Source organism: Cryptotermes secundus, unplaced genomic scaffold (assembly GCF_002891405.2).
Source record: "Cryptotermes secundus unplaced genomic scaffold, Csec_1.0 scaffold17, whole genome shotgun sequence".
Taxonomy (NCBI): Eukaryota; Metazoa; Arthropoda; class Insecta; order Blattodea; family Kalotermitidae; genus Cryptotermes; species Cryptotermes secundus.
The window spans coordinates 132,794-160,548 of record NW_019729207.1 but is presented as its reverse complement, the minus strand read 5'-3'; the positions used below and the strand labels follow the sequence as shown (position 1 = coordinate 160,548).

The 27,755-nt window shown below is 46.0% G+C and overlaps 1 protein-coding gene across 1 annotated transcript in view; it reads left to right on the top strand.

Annotated features, from left to right (window-relative positions):
• The first annotated feature begins 968 nt into the window (after positions 1–968).
• LOC111865348 (mothers against decapentaplegic homolog 6) overlaps positions 969–27,755 on the top strand; it is a 113,077-nt gene continuing 86,290 nt past the window's right edge. The window contains exon 1 of the mRNA XM_023853285.2: positions 969–2,288. Within this exon, the coding sequence (XP_023709053.1) occupies positions 1,811–2,288 (478 nt within the window). The 5' untranslated portion in view covers positions 969–1,810. The remainder of the gene's footprint in view (positions 2,289–27,755) is intronic.

The following is a 27,755-nucleotide window of genomic DNA, read 5'->3' as shown; positions in this document are numbered from 1 at the left end:
GACACGTCGAGGCTCCCACATTTTTTAGACAGTCGGCTCACAGATGGCGGTGAGGTTAAGTAAAGCTATCCCTGTAACAGACCGTGTAGGCCCATGGGATTGTGAGACGTCGAGGCCCCCACATTTTCTCTAGAAAATCGGCCCACAGATGGCGGTGAGGTTGTCAGCCTTACGCACAGGCCGCCCTTTACCCCCAGAAAGATACTTGGTACTCATTTCTGTTAGAGGCTGAGTCGATCCCAGGTCTTCAGTACTACTGGAAGCATTAGGTAAATTAAAAAAAATCCACATCATCGGGACTCGAAAACGCGACCTTCCGGCTTGTAGCATAAAATTCTAAAATAGGAGGTTGTGGTGGCTTCCAATGGCTTGCTCATAGTAATTTACAAGTAAGCAAAAAACGGTCCACTGGTTCAGTACCTGGAATCAGAAACATGTCGGTAAATCTTATTTCCGTAAAAAAGCAATAGGGTTAAAGGTACTGTCTTCTGGCGTGTGGTGCCTTGTAGTCTGGCAGGAGGTTACCGATGTTTCGGACGAAAGTGCTGTCTCCATCTTCAGGTTTGAATAATAAAGTCAAGCAAACAACTAGGACAGCAAGTAGATACTGTTCGGCCCGAAGATGGAAGCAGCGCCTCTTCGATACATCAATAGACTCAGGGTGGTGTAACGGTAAAGCTTTGGATTTACATCTGGGAGGTGCTGTATAGTCGTAAAATGATCCAACACAGACACAGGGCTTCTCTTGTCAGAAGGCCGTAATACTGAAGCAAATGTAAAATTTATGAGAGTATTTTGCTGTTCCATTAAACACGAACGTTCAAACCCTGGTTCGTAACGTTGACCATGTTGACAGTCTGTACATCCTTAGATCAGTCTTGAATTAAAGTATCGGATATGATGTAGTGACGGGCGAGTTCAAATGATGGCGCCTCTGGTGGCGTGCTGAGGAACCTTCTGAATGCTCCGATCTTCTTCTGTAATTGGTCTGCAGTCCCGGTTATTCAGTTATTTCGTGGCTGTGGGCCTGGTAGGAAGTGTATATAGATTTGGCTGCTTATATTTACCAGTTGTGGATGATCCGTGGGATCTGTTCGAGTGCCTATTGTGTTCTTGTAATATCGGCGAAGATGGTGTGTGAGGTTATACTGATTTTGACTGTTCAAGCGCCCGATATTCAGGAAAGCAAGTAGCCCATACGTATAAGGAAACATAAAATGAAGATTTAACTGCGGTTAAGAATGAAGTAAAAACGAGTTTCAACACAGTGCTAGATTATATTATGTCACTAGGTTATATTAATTCGCCATTTTATTTGTGTTGTGTGCTGTGTAATGGGTAAGAAGCATTTTCACATGTGAATTGGTGTGTAAGTGGAATGAGATAGTGGTGATGAAGTATCTAATATTATCACTACATTCACTTAATTGAAATCAGAATAATAGGATGACAGGTATCTATTTGAACCAGTTGTATAAATTCAGCCTGGTGTTTTAGGTTATATTAGCCATAATCATTTAATGAGTGGCTTATAATGGCATATACAAGTTGACGGTAGGCAGTGTATATCTGTTCATGAAGGGACCAAAATATTTATTACAACAAAACAAATTTATAACTCTGTTTTGATATGATATTTCCCATGAAGCTGTAACGATTTGCCCCTTCAGCGGCAATCGGAGACCATCAGTTGGTTTTGTATCTGTTTCTTGTGACCTCCCTTGTGTATGAAGTACCTATAGTGGCTTCCAAATGCCCCTACATAGCAGACGACACGGCAGAACCCTGGAAGACGCAGTTGTTGCCTTTCATGTACATGTTCAGGACCAAACGGAACACTTTAGTTAAACGCCTGTGGAAGGCACGTGTTGCGAAGAAACAGTATGAAGCCTCAGGTGAAACAGAAACTCTTGTATCGTCTTCCCCACCTTCATATTGCTGGTGCTGTTGCGGCAACAGACACACAAGTTCCTGTTCAGAACAGCAGCAACAACAGTGTTATAGTGCTGAAATGGTTCGAAGCGATTTGCTGAAACGGTTCAAAGAGAACCAATTAGAAATGTTACTAGCGGCCATAGAGAGCAGGGGCGCGGATCTCTCTGCGTGCGTTCTGTTGCCCCGTGATCAGCCTCCGATGTTGGACCCCCGTTTGCTGTGTTGCCAGCTTTGGCGGTGGCCAGATCTCAGGCAGGCCGCCGAACTCAAGCGTTTACCTGTCTGCAGATCTTCCAAAGATACCGTGTACATTTGTTGCAATCCCTACCATTGGAGCAGGCTGTGCAAACCCGGTAAGTTGTAATTGTTTACGTCTCAGGCGTACATTGTATTATTTATTATTGCTATGGGTTATGGCGCATGGTACTTACATGGCGAGTCGGCCTATTTTACGAGCCCCTGATGACGTGAGAAACGGGGACATTGGCAGAACTATAAAGGGCAGGGGAAACCCGAAGTACCCGGAGAAAAAGCTCGTCCTCAGGGCTGCTTTGGCGAACAGACTACACCAATCAGCGTATCGTTGCTTCACGGTCCGCCGGTTTGTGTAAATTCAACACAAGTCACCTCGGGGAGCTGGGTTAGTTCATTAAGCTACGGGCTGGAATAGACGGGAATCCGGTTGGGTTTCTTACCTCCACGGCTCAGCGACCAACAGAAACAAGGGGTCACGGGATAGGGGCTGTTTCTCCGGAGTGCAAAATGACTGGGGCATCAAGCTGACCACTGAACCTCAATCAAAGTTGAGGTTAAGAATGCACGGAGCTATACTTCCACCGAAATTTGTGTAAGGTTACGTTGTTGAATGATTATGTGAGGGGAACCCAGTAAAATTGTTTTACTGCGCTTGACAGCGGAGGTAGGACTTTGTTCCAAATGAAACAGTATTGCAGTATTCCAACTCATGGGTGAAGACCCCTTAAAACGGATAAAAGGAATCTGGATTCCGGTCGTAAAGTTAAGTAAAGTAAAAATAGTTGAGACACAAAAACACGAGAACGTAAAACAAAACAAAAGAAGGTATTAAAACTCTTCATCGTATTTCGTACATTAAACTTCGAAGCTTCTTGCATTTGTTGCAGTCTCCCTGATTGGCTGTATTCTTCCACCTTATTTTTGGTCTTCCAGGTTCCTTTTTCTGTTTGGAAATGGAATCTCTTACTTTTCTCAGTATCTTATTACCCTTCATTCCATCAGTGTTTTCATTTAATAGCTGTTCTGTCATTTGTTTAATCACAGTCTTGCCAATTCAGGGTCAACCGACGTTTCGGAGGAACATATCGCTTCCATTTTCAGGGCCCGTAGAATAAGCGAAAGAAACGAGCGTCAACAAGGGAACGTCGGTTAATTTCCGACGAACTGCAAGGCGCTATATCCCAGAATATAGAACTGTTCGTAACCAGTGGTGAGATGATCCTAAATGATTTCTGCGTGATATTTCGTAATGCTTTTATCCTCCTGGCGTCGTTGATTTGCTACGTTCTGTGTCTGAGCTCTGTTGTCGCACCCGCGTCACAGTGAGCCTCACGGCTGCCTCATATGTTCTTGTTTTGGTCGTCGTACGAGCATGTAGTACAGTCGTAACTTCGTTGTAGCGAGGACTTGGCCCATAGCAAAATACCGAGCGGCAGTAATTAATTAAAAAGACACGGGGAACTACCGTATTTACGCATGTATAGGCCGCACATTTTTTTGCCAAAAATTCAAGAGGAAACCTGGGGTGCGGCTTATATTCGAAATATTCGAAATCACACCACATTTAAAAAAAATTATATTCATAATTAGTAATACAGGGTGTAATACTCCTGAAATAATATTCCAAGAAAATTATTTTTTCTATAATTTCTGTCTGAAAATTGTGCTGCGGCCTATACATGCGTAAATACGGTATGCTGCAAACCGAAAGGGCGCGGGTTACGTTCCCGATGATTTCACTGGATTTCTTTCAATTGACCGAAAACTTCCAGGCGGAATATGTCCCCGGGTTCGACTCAATCACTTCACCGCCATCTGTGAGCCGATTGTGTATAAAATGTGGGAGCCTCGATGTGTCACAACCCTATGTACTTCCACGGCTTTTTTTTTTTGTAGTTTAGAAGTACATACCAATCGTCTCTATAACGACGCCGGACACCCAGACCACACCCAATTTCTTTCCACGGACAGCGAAAAATTTAACGGGACTGCCTTTAACCCCCCGTGTCTACGCCCCTTTTTAAACAGTACCAAGTGTCCTCAGTAAATGTATGCAAAAATCAGCTTCGGGAGCAAAAAGCCTACCGACATTTGTACAGACCTTCAAAATTACCCTTTTTGTACATAACTGTTAAGATTTGTACGCGTAAAGCGAACTTCAGTGCCGTACGAAGTGATCATATATATATATATATATATATATATATATATATATATATTTATTCGTGCTACAGAACGTAATTCCTGAACACTACACGTTACGAAGCAGCATAAGGAAATTGTGATGCCCTTAATATTTTCTGACACAGGGTGATAGCGATGTGTAACTCTTAACGGTAGAATTTTTGGATGTGATTCGAATGCACGTTCCCAGTTTTTATTGTCATTCCTTGCCCAGACCGGCCCTGGGGCCCACCCAGCCTAGTGTCCATTGAATACTGGGGGGATCTTTCCCCATGAGTAAAGCGGCCGAGGTATGAAACAGACCACCCACCTCCATTTAGTGCCGAGGTAAGGAAAACGTGGATCATACCTCCACGTCTCCCCCAAGGCTTCATTGCATAGCGCTTAATCGGTTAAGCACAGTGACAGCTTCGCGTGAGTAAACTCCAGTTTCTTTTCTCACGTCAGTGGACAGTAACGCCGTGTAGTTGGGACATAACTCGACGTTTCGGAGAACATTTCGCCTCCATAATCATGGTCGAGGAGAGTAAGCCAAGCAAGAAGTTCTGAATGTTATTCGTCCTTTAACGTTTTAGCGGTATTTACTCGTATATGTTATATACCATGTGACTGAAATAAAAAGTTCATGCCTTGCTGGCTGTCGTGTCTGTTGTCAACTGTGGAGGATTGTAAAAATCAAGGCCCAAGTTCCAGCTTTGTTTCTAGCAAGTCCACGAGGTTAAGCTTGTGATTTTGTTTAAAAATGATAAATCGCAGAACGTTTTGAGGTTAGGCTTCGGAAAGGAACCGAAGTACCGCTATAGCTACTACCGCGGTGTTGTGTAATGAAAAAGAAATGAACCATATCCGAATAGTGAACATCTGAGCCGTGACGCCGTTTAGGGAATTGGCCCGACGGTTCGGAGGAACACACTGTGGTGTGTTGACCCGTTGCTAAGCGCCCATCCCGTAAACAGAGACTGTTTCTGGGCAGCGACTCTGTAGACACGAACCCCGTGGCAACGAATACGCACTGAACAATAGAGTTACTGTTGGAAACGGTGTTTGTGCGTGGTGCGCAAAATGAAAATAGTTGTAAACCGCATAAACGCAGGTTTATATCCCCAATCCCACCCCGGGAAATATTCGTGTGGCACCCATGTTGCTGCCGTGTTGTCTGGTAGATCATTTAGGTCCGACCGAGTGGTTCATGACCCAACGGTGTTGGAGTCTCGAAGACTGCAAACGTTAGAAAGTTTGTGCGACTTCCGCGCGATATGGTGGCCCAAGATTTCAGAATTACGCTGTGCGAATGCGAGAGAGAGAGAGAGAGAGAGAGAGAGAGCCTATTGAGGAATTCTATCGGCTCTACCATGGGGGTCTGTGTTTACAGTTAGGGGCACGCGGTGGCGTAGTTGGTTGATGCATTATGCTACATACCAGAACGTCGCGGTTTCGAGTCCCAATGAGGTGGATTTTGTTTTTCAGTTTACCTAATCCTTCCAGCCGCCCTGGGAGCCGGGATAGCGCAGTCGGTATAGCGATTGGCAACGGACTGGACAACCGAGGGGTCGGAGTTCGAGTCCCGGTGGGGTGCAAACATTTTCACTTCCCCACATCGTCCAGACTGGTTCTGGGGCTTACCCAGCTTCCTATCCAATGGGTACGGGGGTAAAGCGGCAAGGGCGTGAAGCTCACCGCGCACTTCCAACTAGTGCTGAGGTCAAGACAATGTGCATCTAGACATCAGCTCCCCCATACGCCTTCATGGTGCAGTGCTTAATTAGTTAAGTGCAGCGACAATACCTTGGACCCAGCCTCTAACAAATGAGCATAGTAACGGTGTGTGGCACGAACATCACTAGAATGGAAAGCATTAAAATACATTTTTTGAAATTTTCGGCTATGTTCATATATTGCCAATCCAAACCTGTTTCTCCCCCGAACTGCGTAAAGTTGTCACAAACCGATAGGAGCCGGCGACTAACCGCTTGAGATAGGCACTAGAGTTGAAGGACTGAAAGTGTGTAAATTAGCAAAGGAAGCTTAAGGAATTATGTCCAGAAATGTTCGGCTTTTTGGATTTTTTCCCATCTTCCGGTATTCTAGAAGAATAGAAAATTCGACGTTTCGGAAACCGGATCTGTTTCCGTCCTCAGGTGAAGGAGGGAGAAGAAGCCTACTCAGTTGGGCCCCATGGAAAGCTGTAATCTCAGTGACTGGACCTAGCATAGCTCTTTCGAAGGGGCCCATTTGAGTAGATGTCTTCACCGTCCTTCACCTGAGGACGAAAACAGATCCAGTTTCCGAAACGCTGTCTTCTCTAGTCTCTAGAATACCTGAAGATGGAAAAAAGCCCCCAAACTCAGTAATTCTGTGTGTTATATATCAACATCAGAACCCTTTAGAATCTACCAGAAATGTTTGTTCAGTTTGGCGCAGAGAAAGAAGGCAGACGTCATATTATGCATCTATTCAGTCCGGGTTCGAGGCTACAGTCTTGGGTCAATATTTTTTTTATTGCTAGTGGGGTGGGACTAAGTCTCTTGCACTGCGGCCACTTCTGGCCTATTGTACCAGCCCCAGACGATAGGCGAGGGTGATTGTGGAGCAATTGGTGGAATGAAGATTGGCAGGGGAAACCGAAGTACTCTGAGAAATCCTGCCCCAGCGCCACTTTGTCCACCAGAAATCCCACTTGACCAGACCCGGGATCGAACGCGGGCCGCCGCGATGGGAAGCCAGCGACTAACCGCTTGAGCTATGGCGCGGCCTTTGGGTCAGTATTTAATCGGGAGTGACAGACATATAATCTCCGTGTTCAGCCAGCCCGTGGTAACCTTGTGCTAGAAAAGTGCGCCATGAAACGGTCAAGTGCAATGTTGTATCAGTATTGCTCATCTGGAGAGGTTAACCGTGTCTAGGCGCCAACCTGTACCTCGATCTCCATCCCTACACCCCACAAGGACACAGCCTTATGTCGTCTGCACGCCATAAAAGGAAACCGTTAATTCTGTAGCCAAATGTTTGTAAGAAAGGAACAGGTCCACATTTCGTCTGTCATCTTGTTTGAACATTTCGTGCATGTGTGGAAAACAGTCACCCCCCCCCACTAATAGGAATAGTTTAACATTTTATTTAGTTCTAGATTCAGGGGGGGGGGGACACTGAGTCCACTTTGTACTTCGGCCTCTGATTGGCCTATTGTAGCAGCCCTGAACGATAGCTAATGATGAAGCATTTGGTTGAATAAGAATTGACAGGGGAAACGGAAGTACTAGGAGAAAACCTCCCTCAGTGCCATTTTGACTACCACAAATCACATATGAAGCGACCCGGGGTCGAACCCGGGCTCCCATGGAGGGAAGTCGACCACTAACCGCCTGAGTTACGGCACAATCCTAATAGTTGATGGCATGTAGACCCGTTACTAGGTAACGATCGCAAACAGGTTCCCACGACAACGAATCAGCACGAACAGAGGAACTGTTGGAAGCTGTATTTTCTGTGGCCGGCGCTTCAGACGCTCCTCTGAACAGTAGGAGGGTTTTCTATGTGGTCCGTGCCGAGATGTTATAGCCGGGATGGTTTCGGGCAACTAGTCAGTCGAAAGAGTGCTCACTTAAAAGTCAGCCTGTGAAGAGAAGACTGCGTGTGATATTTGCAGTGTGTAATTTAGTGAGACATAGTTCCTGTGTTAAAATCCATTGCCAGGAATAGGCTAGTGGGGGTCGAAATTCAACTTAGAACCCTTGAAGCATGAATTTAATATAAACTAGTGTAACACCTTTTGTGAATTCTTGTACTTCTAGTAACCATTGTGCATTGAATGGCAAAAGAAATCGTTTCAGTACTTTTTAATGCCGTTTGGGGTGGTTGAGCCGTTGGAAAGAGATCCTGATGTCTCGGCCAACGGTTTGCTTGAAGCAAGAGCATATGACCCCAGTTGCGCTTGGAGCGATAGCAGAACCGTATTGATAACACCATCGGATCCATCCTTCTGTCTTATCTGCGAGCCAGTGTGGAGTCTGATTAGAGGAACTTGCCGACTGTTTGCCTGTTTTGAATACATTTCATAATCTAAACTTACGAAGTTAATAGCAACTCTTATTGATGTCTCCGGATACTCAGTTGTCGGCTGACTTTCATCTTCTAGATGAAGATAAAATTAAACTAACCCTTTTTAATTAAAAGCCATTTTGTTTGAATAACACGGAATGCTTTTATTTATGGTTTATGAAACCGTACGCTCACAAACTCAGGGTATACATAGCGTCGAAAAATGGGATAAGTGAATAATGAATTAGAAATGACTTGAACCATGGGCGCAGCTGTGGCGTTTATTCGAGGGGGGGATAGAGGCCAGGGAATTTACGTTGCGACATCACATTTTGAGGCACAAAAGGTAAAGTTGTGCTTAACTAATTAGGCACTACGTTGTGAAGACGTAACGGGGTGTGGATTTAAAGAGCCACTTGGCTGGGCAGAAAAATATTTTCGGCTTTGAATGTTCCCAGGTAGTGAACACTCGCCCTTCTGATATATGTTCTTTTGAGGTAGGGTAATGCTGTAGGAAGTGGTTTGTTTGTTATCAGCGGCAAGTCTAGAAGAGGCTATACTGCGCATGATCAGAATTTCTACATTAGAAAGGCTGCGTTAGAGTGAATTGTTTCTTTAACTGAGATGCGTGGTTAACCGTTTTTAAATAACACTTAAAGACTTAGTCCGTACTTCACAGAAAATTTTTCAACATTACAAATGCCACGGTGCTTTAACGACACTTTAATATCGAAACGATGTAGGGTGATGAATTGGAAAGGATTTGGGAGGCTGCGGTCGTAGCCAGATCGAGGTACTATAACTATATTTATATATGCGTACTGAGGAAAACCACGAACATTTTCAGAATAGCTGGTGGCCCGGCCGAGATTCGAACCGAGTATCTTCCGAGTTTGCCGTTGACTGTGAAGAGATCTTTCTTGAATGTGACGCCTTGCGGCCTTGATAGAAGTTTCCCGACGTTTCGAAGGAATGTGTTGCCTTTGTCTTCCGGGTCGAAGAGTAAACCAAGCAAGCAATCAGCAATTAAGGATAGGTTTTTATCGTAATTATTAAGATTGTGTTTAGAAGTTCAGTAGCTAGATTCTAATGACTGCGTGTGCCGCGGCACACCGGTTGCAAGTCAAACGCTGCGAATTGTGGTAATCACATAACACTGTGGGTAAAATGTAGGGTTATTTTTAAATTTAAATACGTAAAAAAAATAAAGGAATCCCTGTACCAGGTCCATAGGGCTGTGAGATGTTGAGGGTCCCACCTTATCTAGACAATCGGCTCAAAGATGGCGGTAAGGTTGTCAGCCTTACGCGCCGGCCGCGCTTTACTCCCCAGGAAAATTATGTATAAATAATTCCTGGTACTCATTTCTGAGTCGACCCCAGGACCATAGTGCGGCTGGATGGATTAGGTAAATTGAAAAGAATCCAGTGAACTCATCGGGGCTTGAACCCGCGACCTTCCGGCTTGTAGCACAGTGCCTCAACTAACTACGCTACTTACATTAAAGTGCATGTTAGGGACTTGTATGGTGTGGACTGGATAGGGACCAATGGAGGGCTCCCGTGAACACGGTGAAGAACCTTCGGTTTCTATAAAGTGTCGGGAATATCTTGAGTTGTTAAGTGACTAGCAGCTTCTCAAGGAGGACTTATCTGCACGGGGTTACATAAGCCTGCTGCGATTTAAAAGTGAACTGGTAAAGTTGTCCCTGTGCGTAATTAATTAAGCATTGTGCTATGAAGACGCAGGGAGAAGTGGAAGTATAGCTCCACTTTTCTTGACCTCGGAACTAGATTGTGAGTGGTCAGCGTCACGCCCCAGCTGCTTGGTTGGATAGGGGGCTAGGTGGCCCCCAGAGCCGGTCTCGACTCTGTGGAGAAAAGACAGATCCCTTGCCTCTGCCGGGATCGAACCCCGGCCGGCCATCCATCCTGTAGCCCTACGCTATACCGACTGAGCTTCCCCCAGCTCCAATTATGAATTAATGTATACGTTGTGAACTTTGAACTATTTCTGGACAAAGAATTTGTGAGGTAAGGTGATTTCGTTCATAAATATATATTTTTTTGTTTGAAGTTTTGGCAGTGCGCTGTGCCTCAGACGTGAAAGTTTTGGGAATGTACTCTAATGGGCCAGGCGCGCCGACGTGCCGACTTTCCTTCGCCCTCTGTCTCGACAGATAAGGACGGAAACATCGTGCAACTGCTGCAGGAGGCCCCTGTCGCGAGGCCTCGCCACACGATATTGACTTGTGTCTAGCCAGCGAGCCGGCGTAGCGCATTCTGTATAGCGACTGGCTATGGGGTCAGTTCGAGTCCTGGTGGGGGCAAGAATTTTCATTTCTCCAATCGTTCAGACCTGCTCTGGGGCTCACCCAGCCTCGTGTCGAATGGTTACCGGGAATTATTCCCCGTGGGTAAAGCGGTATGGGCGTGAAGCTGACCACTGACCTCCAGCTAGTGCCGAGGTAAAGAAAATGTGGATGTATACATCCACTCCCCCATACACCCTCATGGCGTAGTGCGTAATTCGTTGAGCACAGCTACTTGTGTCTGTAGAATAATGATTGTTGTGTTGTAAATTCCGTTCTGAAAGTCGTATAGGTCAGTGCATATAGCGTTTAGGTTCCCTGCTGGCCGTCCAAGGAATTGGGGGTTCGGTTCCTGACGGTGGCAGGAGGGGATTTTTATAACAGCTTCCAGATCATTTTTGGACCTCCCCCACCTTCATAGCCATTTGGTGGCAGGCCGCGACTAAACGCTGGTCACTAATTAACCTTCATTCGATACAGCGAAAAAGAATGGCTGCAGCTGTGCCACCACGCCCCTTTTCATTATAAACAGTTTTTTTTTGTACTATGTAATTATACAGTTAATGTTAGGAGTTTTGTGTGAGAAAAGGAAAATCAGTAGTCGCTATCTGTTTTTGACATCGTGAAATATTGCCAACAAACGTCAAGGTCAAGTGGACAGTACGTTGGGAGGACCCGGGTTCAGGTCAGAATTTTTCGTGACTTTCGTTAGTCCGTTCGTAAAGACGCCAGGACAAGTTAATGTGCTTAATGAAACTCCACGCCATAAAGACTTGGCGGAGATAGAGGAGCGGAGATCTGTAGCTCTAACGTAATGACTTATGCACTAGATGGAGGTGAGTGTTCGGCTTGACGCCCCGACCTCTCTAAACTTCGGATTAATCCACGACCACTGCCTCCCTGGACGGCAGGAGGTCGAATCTCTGTAGAGGCAAGATTTTTCTCCTCAATAGCGTTCAGACCGGCTCTTGGGCCCACCCATCGTCCGATCCACTGGGTACCGGCTAGCCACTTACCATCTAATGTCGAGGTCAAGAACGGGGTAGTCATAGCAGCCTTCATGGCATAGTGGTTGGTAAGACCAGGGAAAATTGTAGTTTTTTTTTTTACGACAACCTTCTGCATCCTTTGCAATTCATTATTCATTGCTATCCTAACATTTGATGCTATGTAGGCCGAGCTGTTGACAGCATCGTTGAATAAACTGCTAGCTAGCGGAGCTGGCCGTGTGTCCCTCCAGCTGAAGACGTGAATGGGGAGTGTGTGGCATGAATCAGGTGAAAGTCTGCCTGTCACACGGGCCTGCGTACTCAAGGATATTTTACTACACAACATAGTACAGTAAGCCCACGTTTAGCGCCATGGTTGTGTTCCTGTAAACCGTGTTATATGAAACGCTGTTAAGCGGATCCATTTTTACCTTGAGAACGTTCCTAGGGCTTGTCTTCACACCCAATAACAAGCACTTCAATATCAGTATGAAGTTGTCAGTAAATATTTTTATGTTCTTGGCCGTTAAACACAGTAAACCCTCGTTAATCCAGTTACAGTTATTCCGGATGTCGGATAATCCGGATCGAAATATGAAAAACTCCGTTCACACTTGAGTACATCTTTAAAGGACTGATGGAAGGAGCAACAGGCTTCAGGCTATGTTGCGGGCAGCTGGAGAGACTGGATGAAGGAGATCCTGAATTTCCGATTCGGACAGAGGAATAAATTCTGCAGTGCCAAAAGTCATGAGATAGCAGTGTGTAAATTTATTTAAGTGGCGCCACCGTCCCTTGACGGGTTGGGAATTCACAGAGCAGTATCAGTTGTGCGGTGTTCTCTCGTGAGTCAGTTTGAACACCGGCCAGTCTGCTCATGGCAAGCCGATGTGAATTATCAAGAGTTGGGACGGGGTATGATAGTGGGTGCCAGGGATGGGACATTCCATTTCCGAAGTTGTGCGGTCATTTAACATTCCTCGATCCACGGTGTCACGTGTGTACCGGGAATACCTTGTGGAAGTCATTTCCACTCACCGTGGACAGCTCAGTGGCCGACCACGGGTGCTTAATAATCGTGACCAGCGGCGTCTAGCTAGAATTGTCCGTGGTAACAGACAAGCGACACTGGCTGAAATCACATCCACATTCAATGCAGGAGGTACCAGACGCATATCCAGCAGGTCAGTGCAGCGTTCTTTAGCTTCCATGGGATATGGGAGCAGAAGACCGACCAGAGTGCCTCTGTTAACACAGCGTCTCACCTGGGCTTGTGACGTCGCTAGTTGGACCCTGGAGGATTGGCAACATGTGGCGTGGTCCGACGAGTCACGGTACCAGTTGTTTCGGGCGGATGGTAGGGTTCGGGTGTGGCGCAGACCCCATGAGGCCATGGACCCCAGTTGTCAACAAGGCACCGTGCAGGCTGGTGGTGGTTCCATACTGGTGTGGGGTGTGTGGCATGAGTTGGGTCCGCTCGTCCACCTAAACACGTCACTGACCGGTGACCGCTACGTTACACTGGTGACCATTTGCAGCCCTTCATGGACTTCATGTACCTCCATAACGATGGGATATTTCAGCAGGACAATGCACCGTGTCATCGGGCCGGAGTTGTCCAGAATTGGTTCAAGGAGAATTCTGGAGAGTTCTGACGAATGGTGTGGCCACCACGTTCGCCCGACATGAACGCAATCGAGCATTTATGGGACGTGGTGGAGAGGTCCATTCATACCCCAAATCCTGCACCTACAAATACCAGGGAGCTGTGGGCAGCTATCCAGTCGGCATGGCTCAACATCTCTCCAGAGGTCTTCCGTCCACTTGTGGAATCGATGCCACGTCGGGTTGCTGCACTTCGCCGGGCTAGAGGGGGTCCTACACGATACTAGGTACCTATCCCATGACTTTTGGCACTTCAGTGTATATATATTATTTTGATCAGCACAGGCTATATAGATGAGGGCATGCGGTAGCATAGTTTAATTCTTTAATTTTTAATTCGCTTACTGGGGGGTGGAGTCCAGTTGGGTCTACTCGGCACGGCGGCCACTAATTGGCCTGTTGTACCTGCTCCGGGCGATTATGATGATGGAGAATTTGGTGGAATGAAGATTGACAGGGGAAACCAAAGTACTTGGAGAGAACCTACCCCAGCGCCACTTTGTCCACCACAAATCCCACTTGACCAGACCTGGCTTTGAACCCGGACCGCCGTGGTGGGCGGTAGTAATTTGAGGCATTGTGCTACAAAGAGGAACGCCCCGAGATCGATTCCCGATGCGGTTATTCGACTTTTCATTTCACCTAATCCTTCCATCCATGCTATTACCCTGGGGGTAAAAGGTGGTCTGTGCATAAGACTGACCTCAACGCCATCTGTGAGCCGATTGTCAAGAAAAATATGCGAATCTCGACGTCTCACAACCCTATGGGCCTTCACGGCCTGTTACAGGGATAGCTTTAACTTAATCTCACCGCCATCTGTGAGCCGATTGTCTAGAAAAAGGGGGAGCCTCGACGTTTTACAACCCTATGGGCCTCCACGGCCTGTTACAGGGATAGCTGTACCTTTTTGTTTTCTAAATTTTGTGTTTTGTGGCTGTATTTTGCTTCATTAATTCGGATTAGCGAGGGTTTACTCTGCATGCATTTATAAACAGCAATAATATCCAGTCAGAGCTCTGGGGGCCTCAGTGTAGCGTTCTTCAGGATTATCAACCAGTAACTCCAAATCGCAAGTAACGTCTGGACAAAGACGTAATAACGAGTTACGACGACGTTGTGTGGGGCCATGTAAAGTAGCGTTGAGTAAGGACTTAATTGTACTTGCTTATCCTTTTCACGTTTAAAATTCATCTGAGGAGGCATACGTCAAAGATGCACAGCATGCGAACTCGGCAAGACTCATTTGAAAACTGTGAATTTTAAATTGACAGCCTAGACCAAAGAGAGACCGCAGAAACATGTCACATACATTGCAACACTTGTCGCGTCCATGTTGCTTCCTATGTCATGTCGCATGTTATTTATCAGAGAGTGAGAAGGGGGGGGGGATGAGGTGGGGGAAAGTTCGTAGGCAGTGCCCTATCGTCCTTGTGGAAAGGGTATGTTGGAGAGAGGGTAAAGCGTTGGGAATTGAAGACTTTAAGGCCTACGGAAATGGACTTAGTTATGAAGAGAGAGAGAGAGAGAGAGAAAGAAAGAAAGAAAGAAAGAAAGAAAAGAAAAAAAAAAGCTTAGTAGGGTCTTCATTGTGTTTCTTGTGAAGCTGCGTAAATAATATATATACAAATTCAGTTAGTACCTCACAGGAAACACATTACGTCTCCGCTACAAAGCCCAACCGGTTAATGCTGTTTAGGGAAATAATCGTTGTTTATTGTGAGAACCATACGGAACACATAAATACAGTGTGGTGGCAGAATGCAGAGTTCAGTTCGTACCTCACAGGAAACACATTACGTCTCCGCTACAAAGCCCAACCGGTTAATGCTGTTTAGGGAAATAATCGTTGTTTATTGTGAGAACCATACGGAACACATAAATACAGTGTGGTGGCAGAATGCAGAGTTCAGTTCGTACCTCACAGGAAACACATTACGTCTCCGCTACAAAGCCCAACCGGTTAATGCTCTTTAGGTAAACAGTCGCTGTTTATTGTGAGGACCATACGGAACACACAATTATTCGAACATCGCGTGTGTGAAATATGCCTTTTAATGTCAAAGCAGGTGGCGCATATAGGTGCTATTGTGTTTTAAAGGGCCAAACACCTTCCCCAGCCAATAAATGACTTGCACTTAATGTTTTGAAGCACGAAAATAGCGACGGCAGAAGTTACCTGGAGTCATAACTGCAGTTGTTAGTACAACCGCCGTGAGGCAGCAATACTAGGTCCAATATGCGTACCTTCCCCTCGTATTTTGCAGTCCAAATATGTCATTTGCGATCAGTATTCCATCATTGCCCCATACCATGGATTTTATTGCAGATCTACGTATCCAGCAGCAGGTTGGTGTTGTGATAACACTGTAGGCTTGCATACTCTATTACCTAGGAACGAATCTCTCAGTCCGGGACTTAGGTCTTCAATGATATCCTGTTCCCAAGAGAATTCCATGGAATACCTCGATTACGCCACAAACATCTTCCGAATCGTTTTCCTTCATTAATTATAATTAATGAAGGAAAACAGACTATATATCGTCCAATAGTTGGATAATTATCCAACTATTGGACGATATATAGTCTGTTAGATACTGACAGAATGCTTAGTAAGTGAAATTGTGATTTCATGAAAGTGGATTATAATAGAGGGACTGACTGTGTGGTACCTTTAGCCAAAAATGGGTACTGTATATAACAGCACAATGCTAGTATTGCTCTTCCGTCAAGTTTTATACCTCTGTAGTATACGTGTAGCAGTTCTTTTAGAGCTCTTTAAGTTACATAAAGCTCTGCGTCAGTTGCAAAGAGTTCACGGAACTTCCGATTGAGGCGCCACTTGACGGCTTGCGTGAGAGATACTAACAAAACACAACATTTCGTTTAGAACGTCTCCCGTTCAGGTTACAAGTCGAGAAATGACCATTTCGCGAATACTGTTGCTGTAAGCCGATGGCGGAATCTGGTTGGTGACATTAGGCCTTTGCAGCTACTCTTGCGCATTGGTAATGTATACGTACATACGTAACGTTTCTCTCGGTTCGTCTGTTTCATGGCGGATACTCTTGCCAATATGTACGGGAAGGTACATCTCTTGAAATGATGCACCTTTTAGTAACCATTCAGCCGATTATGCGTCATCACAAACCAGAAGAGAAATCTTCGTCAAGTGTATTCCTAACCTCAAATCTTTGTACAGTATGTTAGTCGTATTTAGGGCCGCGCCATAGCTCAAGCGGTTAGTCGCTGGCTTCCCACCGCGGCGGCCCGGGTTTGATCCCGTGTCCAGTCAAGTGGGATTTGTGGTGGACAAAGTGGCGCTGGTGCAGGTTTTCGAGTACTTCAGTTTCCCCTGCCTGTCTTCGTTCCACCAATTGCTCCACAATCACCCTCACCCATCATCTGGGGCTGGTACAATAGCCCAGAAGTGGCCGCAGTACAAGGGACTTAGTCCCACCCCACTAGCAATAAAAAAAAAGTCGTATTGAACATGGAGGTGGTTAAAGACATCCTTTCGCTTGCAGAATATATCGGTATTATGCGAGTTAACGCACTTTCTACAAATTTCCAACAAAATTGGCCTTAAAGATGTTTTTTTTTACCCTTCACGTTTTCGTCCTTGAAACAGGTCATACGAATGTTTTATGATTCAGCAAAACTGCAAACAAATATTCTTTGAACGTGACACATGTAAGGATAGAGACCCGTTACAATTTAAGTGCTGTGTAAGTCTACGTCGACCGAACTTTGCACTGTCTCCTGAGTCATGACACCGGGTAGTCTGGTAGAAATTTAGCAACCCTTCGGAGGTACGTATTGCGTCCGTCCTCATGCTGGAAGATTAAGCAAAGCAAGCAATTGGCAGGCTCATGAGTAAAGACAGAGGTCCCTTACTGACTGACAAATTGCTGCTGGCCCTCGCCAGCACAGTGATTCTTAGTTCCGAGTCCCACGGGACTGTCTGACTGCTGTGGGAGCATACATACTCAATTCACTCAGAAGAGATCTCACTCCAGTCCACCAGAAGACTGCACCAATATTTATAATTCTTGTTCGTACCTCACAGAAAACATTGCTTCTCAGTTACGAAGCTTCGGTTAGTGCTTGTTTGGGGAAGTAATTGCTGTGTATTGTGGGGGTCATATGAAGCACACAAATGCACCGTGGGCCGAAAGTGTAGAGCTTTTGTGGTAAAGCGCGTGGTACATATATATAGTAACCACTGCTTTAAATGGGTAACAACCCATTTCTTATTTATTACGCGTATTGACTGCCAGGAAGTGACAAATGAATCCAAATTCAGCATAATTTAAATTTGTGTGTATGGTTATTATTTATAATTGAGAATAACAGGTTGTGGTTCTCTGTAATTTGTATGGAAATCGTTAATACCTTATACTGAAAGCCATTTTAAGACGAATTATTATTATTATTACTACGTATTCGTAGCCTTCTTTGATAACCGTCACCTGTTGTTTATTGGACGATGTATTGGAGCACGCGGCAGTTGGTTGAGGCACTGCTACAAGCCGGGAGGGCACGGGTTCGATTCTCGATTAGGTCATTGGACTTTTTAATTGACCTAATCCTTCCAGGCGCACAATGGCCTGGGGATCGACTCAGCCTTTAACGGAAACGAGTATCAGGAATCTTGGGGGGGGGGGGATATAGGGCGGCCGGCGCGTAAGACTAAAATCCTCACCGCCATATGTGAGCTTATTATCTAGAAAATGTGAGAGCCACGACGGCCTCTTACAGGGATAGCTTCCGAGGCTTAATTTCGCATATTGATAGTCCAGTTATATTCTGAAAGACAAGTTTCAAGAAACACACCTCAGTATTTCTCATATGACGACATCCGACGACAGAAGGACTATCGTGGGCATATTTAGTAACCGGTAGGATTGGTACTTGCTACTTGCAAGAAGCGCGTAGGACTCCATGTTTGCGCAATATGTTGCCATAATGTCACGCAGCACCGTTACGATTTTCATATATGGAGAAACAAGTAGAAGTAATGAACAATAAAGTCTTCTGGGATATAACACCGTGTAGTCCGTTGAATATCAACTGACGTTTCGAAGGAATGCATCACCTCCATCTTCATGGTTGAAGAATCAGCCGAGCAGTATAACCAGCGTGAAAGAATATGACAGGGCTCAACCCTGAAGATGAAGGCTATATGTTCCCCCGAAACGTCGGTTGGTTTTCAACGGCCTACATGGCTTTTATATGCCAGGAGATAGCACTGTTCTTAACTACCGCTGTGAGAACCTCAGATCCTACACTGCACTATATGCCAGGAGATAGCACTGTTCTTAACCACCGCTGTGAGAACCTCAGATCCTACACGGCACTATATGCCAGGAGAGAGCACTGTTCTTAACCACCGCTGTGAGAACCTCAGATCCTGCAATTGGAAGTGATGTTTGAAATACGCAGATATGGACACGCATGTGTGTGGCCTTCAGCTGGGTTTGTGCCATTCCACTACAAGCATTGCAATTTATGAAGAGGGACAACAGCACATAATTAGCCAGCGGCGGAGCCTGAGGCAAAGGAAGGTCGTGAAATTTGTTGGCACTTTGTTATAAACAGCTTACAGGGCAGCTGCAAATTCGAGCGAAAAATTGATTAAGTGGTAAGGAGAGAAGGTAAATGTAAAATGAGAAAATGTATTTTGCGTCTACCATGCTTTCCCATTTTAGCGTAATTTTCTCTGTTTTGAAAGAATAAAAGTAGGCTTGTGAGTTTGCCGTTGCTAGGCAGCGGCTTGGTAAACACGTTCCCACGGCAACAAATACACGCACTAATATGAATTGTTGGACGCGTCGCTTTCTGTGCAGTCCGTGTCGTATCAAAGGAAAGTAGGCGATTAGGTCTTCCCAGAACTTTTTGTTTCTTATACGTTGTACTTCAGTTTCATATGACCAACTTCCCCTCCCCCAGTGAAAATATTTACCATAGAGTCACAGAAGTTTGGACTGTTTTTAAGTCTTGAATTATTTTCCCAGTTGTCATAAATTATAACACTGCCTTTGGGTGTATGCCTAAGTAAGAGAATAGAAGCAGTGGAATTGTGTTAACATTTGCTTGTTTGGCCAACGTGATAGCTTGGCATGTCATACACCTCTTCCTTTCCTCAAGTCTCTAGTATTTCGTGTTTATTTTAATTGCGCATGCACTCACAAACGGCTAGCGTAAGCCCGAATAACTGGCTGACAGCGCTTGTGACGGGCTGACTGAACGTGTTAAAACGTTGCACTGTTAGGCCGCGTATTCTGCAGAGTACCAGTGAACCGTGAAAGGAACGTTTTTACTTCTATTTGTCTAAATGTTGGCCAAGCCACCCGTTAACATGCCCTTTCCACCACTGATGACACCGTCGCGTCGTCTAAACATGTTATCAGGTAAGTTTGTTTTACTCTTCGGTAGAACGTTGATTTACTCGTATATTCCCAGTGACATCTTTCCATAGCGAGAAATGTGTATATTAGGGCCCCCATACACACACAGTTTGGCCTCCAATTCGGCCTGCAAGGCAAAACTGACTTGTGTGGTGCGGCCGGCCGGCCAATCGTTTGGACTGTTGGCCTGTGGGAAACCCGACAGTCCGTCAGTTCTGCATGCAGGACCGTAGCACGTGATGTGTGTGACTCAACATTATTGGCTGGAAGACCGTGACTGGCATGAAGCCTGCCGGTTTATCTGCGCGTGTATGGGACTGTTGGACTGTAGGAAACAAACCCGTCAGTCCGTCAGTTCTACCTGCAGGACCGTAGCACGTGACGTGTGTGACTCAACATTATAGGCTGGAAGACCGTGATTGTGGCATGAAGCCTGCCGGTTTATCTGCGCGTGTATGGGGAGGAAAGGGAGGGGGTAAACTGTCACAGTTTTGCCTGCAAGTTCAATCGGAAGGCCAAACTGTGTGTATGGGGGGCCTTAGGTTCCGTGAAAGGCGTTCCGGGGAGGGTAACGTGTCTACTCAGAAATGTTCGTTGTCAGCAGAATAGACAGTGGCTTAAATTGTGTCCACTAACTGTGAAAAGTGTAGGGTTTATATACGTTATTACAGGGCCATAGTTACAGTGCTTCACTCTCCCTCCCACATTGTAGCTCCAGCCACTACCCTGCCATTTTTTGCCAAGCTTTTCTCACGTGCAACTCGAAGTACAGATTTAAAAGCTTATAGCCTTCCGTTGTCACCGCGGCATGGCGCATCCGCTGGTTGCTGTGGTTATATTAAATAAGCAGTCGCGGATAGCCGACAACGGGTGTTTCTCCAGCGTGGTTGGGCCTGGGGCTAATAACTCACCGTAAAAAGGGCTTTTTACAAAATGTTACGAAGGTCCTCGGGACGGATTCTGTGGACAAACGATGTAAGGTAAGGAAAATTGACATCAGATTTGTTTAGAGAGACAGGATGGGGCGGTATAGGGACCAGTGGAGGGCTCTTTGTGAACACGGTAATGAGCCTTCTGAACTGCGCAACTGGCGGCTTCTCAGGAAGGGCTCATCTCCAAGGAGTTAGTTTACCTTTTTGTAGGAAGCCAGAGGAAGGAGTCCCATGGGTCAAAGGAGTTAGTTTACCTTTTTGTAGGAAGCCAGAGGAAGGAGTCCCATGGGTCAAAGGAGTTAGTTTACCTTTTTGTAGGAAGCCAGAGGAAGGAGTCCCATGGGTCAAAGGAGTTAGTTTACCTTTTTGTAGGAAGCCAGAGGAAGGAGTCCCATGGGTCACCCCCTCCCAGGAAATGTTACGCTACCCCCTCCAGCGTAGTTACCAATCTGTTCACAAGTCGCGCAAGCGTCTGGTTCACATATGCCAAAGGCTCTGGAGGGGATTGTAACAGTACACATTCCCGCCACTGATAGGGCTTCTCACCGTGGCCGGAGTATAGCAGAGCAGAGAGAGATTGCTTAAAGATTAAATTACGGTCCAGAACGCCGGCTAATCAGGGTCATATTCCTGGCGGATTCTCTTAAGCGTTCAGACCTCTGTGGCCCACACCGAGGATACCAGGGACCAAGTAGCTGGCGTAAGGCGTCCGGGAATTGAACCTGACCACACTCATCTAATGCCTGAGCGTCCCAGTGCGTGTGTGTGGCGCCATGCTCACCCCAGGGACTTTTCACCACAGTACTGAGCACGAGGAATCTTCCTGACGGTAAAGTGCGGCCGGCGCATAAGGCTGACAACCTCACCGCCATCTGTGAGTCGATTGTCCAGAGAATGTGGGACTCGACGTCTCAACCTTATGGGCGTCCATGGTCTGTTACAGGGATAGCTTTACTTAACCTCACCGCCATCTGTGAGTCGACTGTTTAGAGAATGTGGGAGCCTCGACGTCTCACAACCCTATGGGCCTCCGCGGCCTGTTACAGGGATAGCTTTACTTAACCTCACCGCCATCTGTGAGTCGATTGTCTAGAGACTGTGGGAGCCTCGACGTCTCACAACCTTATGGGCGTCCACGGCCTGTTACAGGGATAGCTTTACCTTCTGTTTACCCTGGTCACCAGTTGCTGTGGTGCTTACTGGGAAGCATTAAGATGCGAAGTAAACGTGTATACATATGATGTGATTTATAAAATGGTAATTGTGTTGTGTTGTGTCTGATTTCCATTAATCTCGGAACAGGTTTTCTTGTAGCTTAATGACTCTGTATCAAGAACATATAACGTCGAGTACTGGGTTGAATAATTTAAGCGGTCGTGACCTAATCGAGTACTACATCGATATCTGTCTGGAGTGACTGAGGAAGTCCACGAACGAGTATAGAACATTACCATTGCTTCATTCTGCACGGTAGTTCTGAACGAATCTGTACTTTTTTTGTCAGTCGACTGATGTCAAAAACGTTTCTTCTTTAACCGTTTAAAGCCCAGTGGTTACTACGTGTATGTACCATCTGTTTTGACACACTAAAACTCAGCATTCTGCCCACACAGTGTATTTGTGTGTTCCGTATGGTTCTCACAATAAACAGCGTTAACCGGTTGGGCTTTGTGACGGAGACGTAAAGTGTTTCCTGTGAAGTACGGACTGAACTCTGCATTCTGCCCACTCAGTGTATCTGTGTGTTCCGTATGATTCTCACAATAAACAGCGATTATTTCCCTAAACAGCGTTAACCGGTTGGGCTTTGTGACGGAGACGTAAAGTGTTTCCTGTGAAGTACGGACTGAACTCTGCATTCTGCCCACACAGTGTATTTGTGTGTTCCATATGGTTCTCACAAAAAACAGCGACTGTTTCCCTGAACAGCATTAACCAGTTGGGCTTTGTAGTGGAGACGTAATGTGTTTCCTGTGAGGTACGGACTGAACTCTGCATTCTGCCCACACAGTGTATTTGTGTGTTCCATATTTTGAATTGTTTCATTTTGGTCCGTTACACTATCATCACCAACTACCAATAAAACCTCCGTCGAGTGTAACAATANACGACCCGCTTTGTGGGTGATTTTTTAAATGCAAGTGGGATACCCGCACTCGGGGTACTAGATGTTGTTGTGTTTTACGCTCCGATACGTGTAACATCTTCCATAAAAAACTGTATATTGTGATTGTTGAGCAGTGCAAGTGTTTCCATATTTTTGTTGTGGATGCCTCTGATGATGGCTCTTTGTGAGCCGAAACATGTAAGGCAAATGTGAGGAAATGGTGACAAGAATATATATTGTTACACTCGACGGAGGTTTTATTGGTAGTTGGTGTGTTCCATATGTTTCTCATAGTAAACAGCGACTGTTTCCCTGAACAGGATTAACCGATTGTGCTTTGTAGCGGAGACGTAATATGTTTCCTGTGAGGTACGAACTTGAGCTTTTAAATACTGTTACTTTGAACTTGAAGATGTACTTCTTTCCTTCGCTCATAACGAAGCCCATTTCGCATCACATTAACTTTTTCACTTCCCTGCGCTTTACCCACTCTCCAGCCAACCGACAGGCACCACTGTCTGAGAGATTTAAAAGCGAAACATTTTTCATCTCTCATAAGATGTATTGTCTGTCACTCCTTTCCTCACCACTTCTTGTTCTCCCTCTTAAAGGTGAAGTTTCCTCCCATATTTAACTAAGCACAGCGCCATGAAGGCTTAGGGGAATGTGGATGTATATATCCACGTTTTCTTGACCTCGGCACTAGTTGGAGGTGAGTGGTCGGCTTCACGCTTCTGCGGCTTTACCCCCCGGGAATGAGCCCTCGATACACATTCAGTAGGAGGCTGGGTGGGCTCAAGAGCCGGTTTGGACACTGGAGGGAAGAAAAATCGTACTCCTACCTGGACTCCGACCCCTCGGCCGTCCAACCCGTAGCCAGTCGCTATACCGACTACGGACACCTTGCCCAAAGTTTTCAGAGGTTCAATTCCCTATCGAAGTATGAACATGGTGAATACGCGTAAACTGATTCAGAAGCGTGGAATATCAGAAGCTCTGTGCGTGCAGAGCAGCTGTTGTTAAGATGACGTCAGTGTAGCGCAGGGCTGTCCAACATAAAACCCACTTTTCTCAATATATCAGCCCCCCCCTTTTTTTCCTTGGCACTACAGCCCAGTGGGCCTAGGCCTACCTCCATGAACTCCGTTCACTTCGGTTTTTCTAGAGCTTACACATTCGGTAGGACTCCTTGGTCGAGTGATCAGCTCGTCGCAATGCCTCTACCTGTAGACAAACACAGAGAAACGCACACAAACATCCCTGCCATGAGTGGGATTCGAACCCACGATCCCGGCTTCCGAGCGAGCGAAGACAGTGCATGCCTTAGACCGCTCGGCTAATTATTAATTATAATTATTAGAATTATTTAAGTTAAACGTTGCCGGATCGACGGAACTTAAAATTCGACTGCTAAACTGTCCGAAGAGTGTATGGATATTGCATAAAATCGAGGAGCCATATTGATTCTACACTTTATGTATTAGGTGTGTTGGAGGGAATTCATTTTGAAAAATTATGTGGAATATTTAGTAAACATTTATCGAAAAGTTCCCCTTTGTTACAGGTTTCGCATCTTTTTTTTTTTTTTGCAAAGAAAAAGAAAGTGTTAAAACACATTGGATTTTAGGTTATCTCAAAGGCTGCGAAGGATATTATTGTTTGGGTTTGATGCCGTATAGTTTTGTAGTAATACGTAATTCACTTAGTGGAGGGTGGAGTCCAACTGGATCCACTCTGCACGGCGGCCACTCCCAGCGCCACTTTGTCCACCACAAATCCCACTTGACCAGGCCCCGGATCGAACCAAGGCCGGCGCGGTGGGAAGCTAGCAACCAACCGGTTGAGCTGTGGCGCGGCCATCCTTGGTGTAACTTTCTGAAGCTGGAAAGTGATCTTAACGGAAAGTTTTCAGCTCTGGTTTCTATGCAATGTCCTTGCTGATGGTAGGGTAAAGCGGTGGGAAGTGACTGCTTGCTCCGGAGAAACGTCTCCGAAAGCGTGTCTACCCGTTTTTTTGGTAGAGGGATGGGAGGTGTTATATATTGTTTGCATCCTGTTGTGTATCATTAATGGTACTAACATGGCCGTCAACGCAACAATCAATAAATTAATATTATGAATGCGTTAATATTTGTTTTTATTCAGTAAGGACTGGTATGCATGCATGTAGAGCACCTGGTGATCCCATTAATCGAAACGTGTTGTGTGTACATAAAAGCAAATCGTGACACTCTAATAAGAGAAGGCGAAGGCGGAGGAGACCCGGAGGGTTGTGACAGCGTCGAGCTCCCACGTCTAACCGTCAGACAAGTTTTGTGACAAGTTCTCTCTTACGAGACGTGACGCCGTGTATTCTGGTAGGAAACCACGTACCGCTCCCCCATCTTTAGGGTCTGTGAGGTTGTGGGTGTGTTACTTGACTGAGTCTGCAACCCTGTAAACTGAGTGAGTTTGATCTCCCGAAGTGGCCGTTGACTTCTACCAGACCACAGCATCACACCCCAGAAGATAGTAACCGTCCACAAAGTCCCTGTCCTATGTGACACGACATGCAGCCCAGTATAAGGCGACCGACGTTTCGGAGAAATACATCTCCATCTATCATGGTGGAAGAAAAACCAGCGTGAAGGCGACATGTTCCTCCGAAACGTCAGTAGACTCTCGGTGGTATATCCCGGAAGAGCCGAAGTGACCGCTTTTGCGGACCCGAAACCCATGGACGTTGAATCAGTTGTGTCCGACGGTCCCGTTATGTTCCGTGCGTGAGCTACTTACCGTGTGTAGGGGACTGTAAGAGCGAGGCGGGCCGCCTGGCGCCACTCGTCTAATTGCGTCTGTCTGTCTGTCTATCTGTGCTGTAGTGCCCGCTCTCGCGTTGCGGGCTGGCTGCCTGTCCCCCCCCCCCACACACACACACACACAAGGTAACGCTCACTGCAGCCGTGTTTCTGGGGGGACGAGGCGCCAAAATGGCAAGTCAGAGTTTATGAACCGCCGGTTTTGAAGACACGTCCCTCTCCTACATGCGTATGCAGAAGGTCACGGCATCAAATCTCCGCTTTTTTTTTTCTTTCTTGTGGTTTATCAAAGGACGCTGCCAGTATCTGGACTACACGGCGTTGAGTGGCAGGATGATACAGAGTGGGAAGGATTTGGAAGGGAGCAGGGGTTTGGAAAGGATTGGAAGTTGGCAAGGGTTGAGAAGGATTTTGAAGGGAGCAGGGGTTGGGAAGGATTTGGAAGGGAGCAGGGGTTTGGAAAGGATTGGAAGTTGGCAAGGGTTGAGAAGGATTTTGAAGGGAGCAGGGGTTGGGAAGGATTTGGAAGGGAGCAGGGGTTTGGAAAGGATTGGAAGTTAGCAAGGGTTGAGAAGGATTTGGAAGGGAGCAAGGGTTGGGAAGGATTTGGAAGGGAGCAGGGGTTGGGAAGGATTTGGAAGGGAGCAGGGGTTTGGAAAGGATTGGAAGTTAGGGAAGGTTGGGAAGGATTTGGAATGGAGCGGGGTTGACATAATTGAGGTACTGTTCTCGAATTTTTGCCTGTAGGGACTGGAGAAACATGCAGTAAACCCTGGCCAGACCAAATTAATTGGGGGAGGGGAGTCATGCAGATTAATGAGGCAAAAGATAACCCTAAAAGGGAAAAACTTTAAAAACAAATAATTGCAAAAATTTAATAATATACGTAGGTACTGCTGATGAAAATAAAAAAAAAATATCACTTCATCAATTTCTTCCTCTGTCAGAAAGGAAATCCATGGTCTCCTCCATCCAGCTGAAGCCAAACTTGGATATTTTGTTGCGTGGTTTCATTCTCTCCAGCTGCCCTCAACACAGTCTGAAATTCCTCTTGCTCCAAAATCCAACGTGTCTTTCAAAGTATGTAAGAATTATTTCATACTTCTGTCCGGATTAACTAACCGAATTATAGAGGGTTTACTGTAGTCGGTGTCCTTGCCAATATTCGACTCGGACCTGAGAAATACTGCGCCGGCGAGGACCAGCAGTAAGAAAAGGACAGACCCGACCTCTCGTCAGAGAGGGCGCCCAACATCAACAAACCTGTAACTGTCTGATAGTAAAAAAATCTGTTCGTGAGTCCCAGATGGGTGCTTTATTCCAAGACAGACTGGCCGACTGACCGTCGGTCGTAACACAAACATGGGTTGTCCAGTGATTGAGGTTAGCTGTATCTAAGGAACCCAACAGAGTGGGTGTCTCTGCCTCACCTGAGGACGGAAACTGATCCAGTTTTTGAAACGCTTTGTTGTGTAGTTTTTTAGAATACCGGACAATGAATAAAGCCCCAAAACCCCGTAATTCTGAATAATTACATTGCACTGCTTACCTATACGGTACATGCGCGTGGTCGTTATGTCGGCGAAGTTGCCAGCGGCTGGGTTTGTTGCTATGGGAACCTGAGTGCCGAGACAGCGTGTACAGTGAAAGTTCACATTTACGAAACATGCCGTCCGTCGCCTTAACAACAGAGCTGAACTCTGAACCGAGACGTAGAGGGCACATACACCTGTTGGGACGAGGTCACGATTTGGCCCCGTCATCGGAAAGTCCAGAGTTAGATACATATGTTTTTATGGTATCCTGTTACTTCGACCTATTCACTCAGGGCTGAAACTGAATCTGGTACGTAAGATTGTAGGCTTTCACGGCGGTGACTATGAAGAAAGCAGTCTTCTGGGATTTGGCACTATGTATATGTGGTGTTAACCGACGTTTCGGAGGAACGTATCGCCTCCATCTTCAGGGTAGAAGGAAAAATATAAGAAACCCGCAAGCGAAGAGACCCCGGTTCTCACGGTCACTTCGCTTGCGGATTTCTTATATTTTTCCTTCGACCCTGAAGATGGAGGCGATACGTTCCTCCGAAACGTCGGTTAACACCACATATACACGGTGCCAAATCTCAGAA